The following is an 8,809-nucleotide window of genomic DNA, read 5'->3' as shown; positions in this document are numbered from 1 at the left end:
CTATACTTACTATCTTCCATCACCTCTGAGCCTTTCTTAGTCTTTATTTCTTCTCCCAGAATCTTCCTTATAATATACATCTGCCTTCTCAGTTTTGCTTACTCTTGAAAAGTAGGCCAAAATAGGCCCAAAATGGTTTCTAGTGTTGCCTCCCCAACAGCCTCCAGCCCCTTAAAGAGCTTACAGAAGGTTATAAGGAATCTAGAAAGGAGAACAAATTGCCTTGTAGACTCACCCAACACTAGCCACCCTAGAAAATGCACTCCTCCCCAAAACCCGCCCCCACATAGGAGGCAGGGTTTTTCTTTTGGGCAAACCTGCTCCTTGGGAGGAGAGGTGACAAAACCTGTTTGAAGTTGAGGTTACCTCCCTTCCACACCTCCCTCCTCAGAGCCTAGAGTAACAACTGCTGAGACAGAAAGGAGTAAAGAAATACTGGGGGCTGGGACAGCGAGCTCCCCTGCATCTCTTAAGTGTTTAAGGAAGACAGGAAGACTTGTGAAGATGGGAACTATACAAGAGGCAGGAAAAAAGACACTAGATATTGGGTAAGTATGAACTTGACTCACTTGATTGGAACCAGGTAGTGAGGGACTTCCCTAGTATCCAGCCCTCACCAGGTCAGATCTTGGGGATTCCTCTAAGGAAAAACGCTGTAGGAAAATTAATTTGCAGAGACGGGCTAGGGTGGTTTTCAATAGCAAATGTCAGCATGATAGGGAACTGGGGAATGGGATTCTAGGATAATTCCCTGGTGTTTTTTGTTTGTTTGTTTGTTTTAAGGAAATTTATTTTATGTCAGGTAAATCTGCCCAGGTTCTTTATTTTCTAACTTCCATCCACCAGGATAGCCATTAAGAAAGCTGACCCAAGCTGGTTGTCAGTGGCTCACGCCTGTAATCCTAGCTACTCAGGAGGCAGAGATCAGAAGAGATCAAAGCCAGACTTGGCAAATTGTTTGAGAGACTCTTTCTTGAAAAAACCCATCATAAAAAAAGGAATGGTTCAGTGGCTCAAGGTATAGGCTCTGTGTTCAAACGCCAGTGAGAGAGAGAGAGACAGAGAGAGAAAGAGAGGAGAGAAAGTGAGAGAAAGAAGAGAGAGAGAGAGGAAAGAAAAGAAAACCTAAAACTGAATTTAGGTTCAGGTTTTCCTTCCCAGCAAATCTCTCTCCTTCTTCCCGATCCCTTCACCTATGCCATTTTTCCCCTAGCCACTCCCCAGCATGGTAGAGGAAAGGCAGGCCTGACTAGGTGCCATCTTCTCCAACTTTGCCCATGATAGCTGGGCAGGTCTATCTGGGTTCCAGCCAATTGTAATGTGGGGCATCTCTCACCCTTACGCTGTAGGTGGAGCCACTGCCATAGAGGTTAAAAATCATGATTAGCTGTATATTCCGTCTCCTCTGCTCCTAAACCCAACAGTAGGTGATCTGCTTCAGGCAAGTCATGAAGGTGGAAGAAGCTTCCTCATAGTAGACAAAGGCCTGCCCCTTTGTACCTTAGTCACTGCTCTTCATGCCAATGTCTGCTACCTATTATCCAGCTCCCTCAGGACACTGTCTAGGTTGTCTCACAGTCTTTCCTTCTGGGCGACTTTTTTAGGGAAAAAGCAGAAACAGCAGAATTAAGAGCAACTCTGAGACTCGGGGAACTGGAGCTGAAGGAAGAATGGCAAGATGAAGAATTCCCTAGGTGAGGAAGTGTGAGGGAGGCTGGGAGAAAGGAAAGATTGTCATAAATGGAGGGCAGGGAAAAGAAAATAGGTGATAAAATCATGGCGGGAGAGAGAGCTGATAAATTGATAACTGGCTTGATGCCTTTTAGCCTATATCCTTTTAGCCTGTGTCCCCTTTAAATCTTTTCCCCTCTAGATTGCTTCCAGAGGAGGTTGGCCCTTCTGAGGATACTGAAGACCCTCAAAGAGACTCACAAGCAGGTAGGTAAAGTAGAAACTAGGCCTCATCTTTTTGGTTCTCATTCAATGAAAGGCTATACTACTGCTATCCCTCTGAAGTTCTATTTCCCCTTTTCCAAAATATCTCCTGTCACCCTGCGATAGAGTCACCCTGTATTACTTCTATATACAGGAATTCTAACTACCATCACCACCACCCCAATGTGCACACATCTTTCTGTGTTGTTTTTTTTTTTTCCTCTTCTTCCAACCCCAGGTACCCCAAGTACTTTAGCCCTGTGTGGTCAGCGTCCCATGCGTAAGCGTCTTTCTGCCCCAGAGTTGCAGCTGAATCTGACTGAGGGGCTTGGAGCTTCTCCTACCCACTCTGCATCTTCTTCTTCTAATGGCAGTTCAGATCTGGAGGTAGACGAATTGGAGACACCTTCAGACTCGGAGCAGCTGGACAGTGGACATGAATTTGAATGGGAAGGTGGTAAACAAATCTAAGGACAGAACTGGTAGAAATAAAGGCTAGTATATAAGAAATCTCAGGATGGGACTAATGTTAGAATAGCCAGATGGGGACAAGAGGAAAGGCCAGCAAAGTTAATTTCTTCAGAAGGGAAAGGTAGAGCTTCTGTGAGATAATGTGAGACTAGTGGGGGAGGTCCTTTGTTTATTAAGGAAAACTATTGCCAGTTACATACTGTTATTCAGCTAGAACTGAGGTTTTGTTGTTGTCATTGAGATAGGGTCTCACCATGTAGCCCAGCCTGGTATTAAACTAGAGATCATCTTGCCTCAATCTCCTGAGTGCTGGGATCGTTTAGGACTGGGGTTATAAAGATGAATAAAAGAGTCCCTACCCTCAGGGAATTTTCTGTTTAGTAGGAAATATATTTAAAATAAACATATGTACAAATAATTGCAGTTAAAGGTTAGGATCTACATATGCAAAGAGTACAGAGCAGGGAAGGAAAAGGTCTATTCTGTCTGAGAGATGTTAGGAAGGACTTTACAGAAGAGGTGATCCTGAGGTGAAGTTTGAGAGCTGAAGCAATTGCATGGCAAGTTGGGGAACTGAAAGTATGAAGCATAATTTTTCTTTTTTTTTTTTTTTGGAAACACTGGGGTTTGAACTCAGGACCTCAAGCTTGCTAGATATGCACTCTTAACCGCTTGAGCCACTTCACCAGCCCTAAAGCATGATTATTTTTTACATATGAAAGGCTGGGACGTGAAGAAAAATATTAAAAAATACTGCTGGGTGAAGCAAGCAAAGATCAAATCATGAGAGGTGGCTGAAGGGACTCTGAGGAGGCACTGACTGGCAGTGCCACGGCTTTTGCCCTCTGTGGTGGGGCGGCTCACTTCTCATGGACCTCAGGTTGGAGCCTTTTCTGTCGATGAGGATAATAAAAGTTCATTATTTAAAAAAAATAAAAAGATCAAATCATGAATGTCCTATTCCCATGCTAAGGAGTTTAGATTTTTGGACTGTAGGCAATGGGTAGTAATGGGAAGGATTTAATCATGGCAGTAATCTGGTCACACTTAATGACTCTGTAAAGACTGGAAACAGGTGGGTATGGTGCTGCACATCTATAATCCCAGCACTTGGGAGACTAAGACAAGAGAACCAAGAGTTCAAGGCCAGCCGGGCACAGTGGCTCACACCTGTAATCTTAGCTTCTCAGGAGGCAGAAATCAGGAGGATTATGGATTGAAGCCAGCATGGACAAATAGTTCTCAAGATCCTATCTTGAAAATACCCAACACATAAAAGGGCTGGCAGAGTGATTCAAGTGGTAGAGCACCTGTCTAGCAAGTGTGAGGTCCTCAGTTCAAACCCAGTACTGCTAGGAAAAAAAAAAATCAATCATTAGAGTAATGATTCTTTATGTTGTTGTTTTGCTCTTTTGAGACAGGGTTTCGATATAGCCCAGGCTGGCCTGGAACTCTATTCACCTGCCTTAGTTTCCTGAGTGCTAGGATTTCAGGTGTGTCCCACCATGCCTGGTTAGAGCAGTAATTCTATTACTGGAATGCTAAATACTGTGCTCTATAACTTCTTGTTTTGTTTTTGCTTTTTGTGCTGAGAATTGAACCCAGGGCCTTTTGCCTGCTAGGCAAGTGCTGTACCATCGAACCATCCTAGTCCCATGTAACTGTTTTTAAGATGAGGCAGCTCTTTTTATGCTATGAAAAGATCATGCTAGATGGTAGCTATAGTACATTACCATTTTAGTAAAAAAGGTAGAAGAAAAAAGAAAACTTGCTCTAGCAGTGGTGCTAGGGGGCGAATTGGAGGAAGGCAACCTTGAAGCAGCGAGAACAGTTAGAAGGTTAGTAATAAGACGAAAAATGCTAAGAACCGAAACCAGGGCAGTAGTAGTGGAAAAGTTGACCAAAGAAAATCATGAAGGTAGATGGATAGGGATCTAGGGTTCAGTTGGTTTGAGGGCTGACAGTCTTAAATGACAGAGTTTTCTTTCTCTGGCAGCTAGATAGATAGGATCATTCATCAAGATAGAAAATAGACTGGATGTATGGCTTAAGTGGTAGAGTACCTGCCTACTAGGTCCAAAGCCCTGAGTTCAAACTCCAGTACCAACAAACAAACAGACAAAAAAACAGTCAATATGGGGCAGAGGTCTTAGAGAATGATTTTGAGTTCTGCTTTTGGGTCTGCAACTTGTTGATGACAGGCATTTATAGCTATGGATCTGAAGTTAGGAGAGTAGCCTGAATTACAGACAAATTTTAGAGTCATCACCTTACTGGTAGTAACTGAAGACTTAGGAATAGTTGAGCTCATCTAAGGAGAAGTATGTAAAGAGAGAATATGAGGTAGGTGTGGTGGCAAATGTCTGTAATCTCAGCTACTTGGGAGGCTGAGGTAGGAGGGTCACAAGTTTGAGGCCAACTTGGGCAACATAATGAAAACTCATCTCAAAAGAAAGAAAGAAAGAAAGAGAATACACCCCCAAGGGTTGAAGGTATGGCTTAAGCAGTAGAGTGCCTTGAGTTCAAACCCCTGTCCCACCAAAATAAATAAATAAATAGGTCTACAGAGAATATACCCCAAAGCCATCTTCTAAAGAAAAGGTGAGGATTCTGAGTCTTGGAAGAAAGAGAATGGCGAGGAGTTGAATTAATTGGACAAACTGGTACTAAAGATCAAGGAAAAAAACTGAAGAATGAGAGGCTGGAGTAGTAAACTCTAGGGATCTGGGAAAGTTACAAAATGCTTCTCTACCCCTCTGTTTTAGATGACTTGCCCCGGGCAGAGGGTCTGGGGGCCAGTGAGGCAGCTGAAAGGCTGGGCCGGGGTTGTGTGTGGGATGTGGCTGGAGAAGATGGTCGTCACTGGAGAGTGTTCCGAACAGGACAGAGGGAGCAACGTGTGGACATGACTGTCATTGAGCCATATAAGAAAGTCCTGTCTCATGGAGGTAATGGCTAGCAGAAATGGGCAGGTTAAAAACTATGGCTACTAGACTAAAATGCCTAAGCTGGAGACTAAGCTTGTTGGGTTTAGCATCCTTTCTGTAACTTCCAGAGATCCTCCATATCCCTTTACTTACACAGATGTAGCATCTGTAAATACATATGTGGCCCAAGTGAATTTTCCCCTTACTGGTCCCCAGGTTACCATGGTGATGGACTCAATGCTGTCATCCTCTTTGCTTCCTGTTATCTACCCCGAAGCAGCATTCCCAACTACACTTATATCATGGAACACTTGTTTAGGTGAGATGGAAAACCTTGACGGGCCACAGGGAGGATATTAGGGAGGGAAAAGTAAAAACAAAGTCCATTGAAGATCAGTAGCTGATTGAAGTCTCTGTACTTCGTTCTTCCCACCCCAAAACACCCAACACATACCTTCCCTACAATTTCATCCCCCAGGTATATCGTGGGAACTCTGGAGCTTCTGGTAGCTGAAAATTATCTGCTTGTTCACTTGAGTGGAGGCACAAGCAGGGCCCAAGTTCCACCTCTGAGCTGGATACGTCAGTGTTACCATACCTTGGATCGGCGGTGAGACCATAGCACAAGAGGGTTACAATATTCTACCTTACCTTTCTGTTTCCATCTTTCCCTTTCTTCTTCTTCTGTTTAGCTCCATCTTTTTTCTTTTTCATTTTTTTTTTCTAAGACAAGATCTCACTATATAGCTCAGGCTGGCCTTGAATTTCAGATCCTCCTGCCTTAGCCTCTCAAGTGCTAGTTGGTACATGGATATACCACCACACTCAACTACATCTTTTCTTTGTTCCTTTACAACCCCTTTCCAAGCCCTTCCTGCCTTCTGTCCCCTCTCAGAGTCAGGGCAATCTAGTTTTTTTGAATCTTGTCTTTACCACTTACTAGCAGAATGATTTTGGATAAGTCACTGAGCTTTTCTAGGCCTCAGTTTCCTTATCCATACAATGTTAATACCTTTGCTACTGGGCATTTGTGAAAATCAAGTAAATCAATGTGACATATTGCCTGGCACATAGAAGGCCCTCTTCCTTTCATTTTGACATTTGTTTCATTTTCCACATCTCTATTGTCTTCTTCTCTTTCTTCATCCCTAGTCTACATGTCTTTTTCCCCTATCATGTTCCTTTCTTCTCTTTTGCTTTCTCCATCTTCCCTTTGCTTACATTTCTTCTTCCTCCTTTTTTTTTTCTGGCGTCACTGGGGTTTGACTCAGGGTCTCACACTTGCTAGGCAGGCGCTCTTATCACTTGAGCCTCTCCACCAGCCCTTTTTTGTGATGTTTTTTTTGAGATAGAGTCTCAAGAACTATTTGCCCCGGTCTGACTTCAAACCTTGATCCTCCTGATCTCTGCCTCTTCAGGAGCTAGGATTACAGGCATGAGCCACTGATGCCTGGCCTTCTTCCTTCTTACTGATCTTCTTACATTTGGAGTTTTATAAATAGTCCTGGTCGGAAGCATAAGACCCTGAGTTCAAACCCTAGTGTCACCAAAAAAAAAAAAAAGTCCTAGTCAAGGAGGGAGAGAGAGAAGCTTGCAAAAGCAACTTATGTGAGAGCAGGGGAAAATGAAGTTTAGATCAGGTTGAAGTATTCTGAAAGATGGGTTTCTTAAAAATGAGGAGAATGGAGGGCTGAATAACATGGTATAGCTGAGACTGATGCTAAAGGAATGGGGTTTAAACCCTGCTGGAGAAATCTAGAAATTAAAGGAGCCAAGTAGTTTGCAATATAGAAGATAGCTCCACCTGATCTTTGGGAATGGAGGTACAACAAGGAATAAGATGATCTCATCGTGTTCTTTAGACTCCGGAAAAACCTACGAGCCCTGGTGGTTGTCCATGCTACATGGTATGTGAAGGCATTTCTGGCACTGCTTCGACCCTTCATCAGGTACTAGCTCTGGGGACAAGGACTTCCCCTTCTTATTATTTGCCCACCCTGACTCATGCTAGCCTTAAGCACTCTACTTGCTACATTTCCCTTTGTTTGATGGTACTTGGGTTTGAACTCAGGGGCCTTGCGCTTGCTAGGCAAGCATTCTCCCACTTGAGCCACACCTCAGCCCTTGTTTGTTTTTGAGATAGTCTCACTATACAGCACAAGTTGGTCTGGAACTTGCCTTAGCCTCCTGAGCTGAGTGCTAGGATTACAGGTGTGCACCAGCACACACCTGTCTTACATTTCCCTTTATAAGGGTCTCCAAATAGCATCCTCCTAGTACAAAACATTTTTGGTTTATTCTCTTTTCAGTTCCAAGTTCACACGAAAGATCCGTTTTTTGAACAGCCTGGGGGAGCTGGCCCAACTCATCTCCCTAGATCAAGTCCACATCCCTGAAGCTGTCAGACAGTGAGTCCTGCACTTACCGATGAAAGTTTGGGATGGGATGTATAAAGCTATTCCCCTCTTTCTTAATACCTTGAGGGAGATACAAAGGAACTAAAAGACAGAGGCCCTGATTTTAGGTGCTTCAGTGTATCTGGGAAAACTTCATAGACCTAGAGAACAAATTAAGGCTAACTGTATTTATAAGGAACAACTGAAAAAAATGTTTAATGATCACAGTGTAGAAGTTAGAGGAAATTCAGAACAGCTCTAGAAATGAGTTAGGGATATGGTGGCTGTGCATAGATTATATCCAGTGGGGAAGAGAGTATTTGGGGAGCAAAGGATGCTAAATGATGATTCAAGAATCCAGTCTTCTTGCTCATCCAATTCACTTGGTTTCTTTCCCCAAACTACTGAGTAAAACCCAAGCCCTGCCCTGAACCACTTCTTTCCCCCATCCCTTTGTAGGCTGGATCGGGAACTCCATGGCTCAGGAGGGACCTTGCACAGGACTGGATAAAAGGCCTTAGAACAAGGCAAAGATAATGATCTGTCTACACCCTAATTCCTGAAACGTTTGAGCTGTTTGGTAAATCATCTCGTCCTCAACCCCAGTACCACTGGATTTCACTTTTCAGTGCGGTGGCATCCCCTTCCATGACACCATCTTCCTCAGGGCTTTGAGGTTGGGAACCTGATCTGCTGACGGTTATTTCAGTGGAAGGTGAACTTAGTGGCATTGCAAGCTCTTGATTGTAATCCTGCTTTAGCTCTAGAACCTTGGTTAGATAAGGTCATCTCGTTGGGTCTCATTTTTCTCCTCTGTAAGTGAAGGGGCTGCTTAATGCTGTCTTTTCCATCTCCGGTATGAGGGGGGTATGAGTGGCAGGGAAGGTTTAAAACCAATCACAGCCAGCCTGCCTGCGGGGGCTGAATCTAGCTTGCAAAATCTTGAAGAACCTCTTCTACATGCCTTTCTTTTCTAAGTCATGTCTGCCGCCTGCGATCCTGGGAAGGAGTGCTTTCAAAACCTGTATTTTTGCCCTCATTAGTAGCTGTTAATAAATTGTAATGAGCGATTTAAGTCCA

The 8,809-nt window shown here is 43.7% G+C and overlaps 1 protein-coding gene across 4 annotated transcripts; it reads left to right on the top strand.

Moving 5' to 3' along the window:
• The first annotated feature begins 107 nt into the window (after positions 1-107).
• Positions 108-8,809, top strand: Bnipl (BCL2 interacting protein like). Of its 4 annotated transcripts, XM_020155833.2 has the most exons (10): positions 127-548; positions 1,605-1,694; positions 1,874-1,938; positions 2,174-2,389; positions 5,172-5,354; positions 5,550-5,652; positions 5,812-5,943; positions 7,196-7,282; positions 7,643-7,741; positions 8,189-8,809. In XM_020155833.2, exons 1-10 carry the CDS (start codon positions 505-507, stop codon positions 8,238-8,240), a joined length of 1,071 nt encoding a protein of 356 aa, XP_020011422.2. In that variant the 5' UTR covers positions 127-504; the 3' UTR covers positions 8,241-8,809. The 4 variants fall into 4 exon arrangements, with proteins under 4 accessions (XP_073904261.1, XP_073904263.1, XP_073904262.1 ...); XM_074048160.1 differs by lacking the exon at positions 1,605-1,694 and having other exon boundaries at positions 108-548; XM_074048162.1 differs by lacking the exon at positions 2,174-2,389 and having other exon boundaries at positions 111-548.

The sequence above is a fragment of the Castor canadensis genome, chromosome 11, assembly GCF_047511655.1.
Source record: "Castor canadensis chromosome 11, mCasCan1.hap1v2, whole genome shotgun sequence".
In the NCBI taxonomy this organism is placed as follows: Eukaryota; Metazoa; Chordata; class Mammalia; order Rodentia; family Castoridae; genus Castor; species Castor canadensis.
This window is presented reverse-complemented; position numbering and strand designations above follow the sequence as displayed.

Bases quoted from the DNA above. Each gene is read 5' to 3' on its own strand.
- Bnipl (XM_020155833.2), top strand. From the start codon at position 505: ATGGGAACTATACAAGAGGCAGGAAAAAAGACACTAGATATTGG. The intron at 1,939-2,173 runs GTAGGTAAAGTA...TTCCAACCCCAG, and splicing joins TCAAAGAGACTCACAAGCAG to GTACCCCAAGTACTTTAGCC. The intron at 2,390-5,171 runs GTGGTAAACAAA...CCTCTGTTTTAG, and splicing joins ACATGAATTTGAATGGGAAG to ATGACTTGCCCCGGGCAGAG.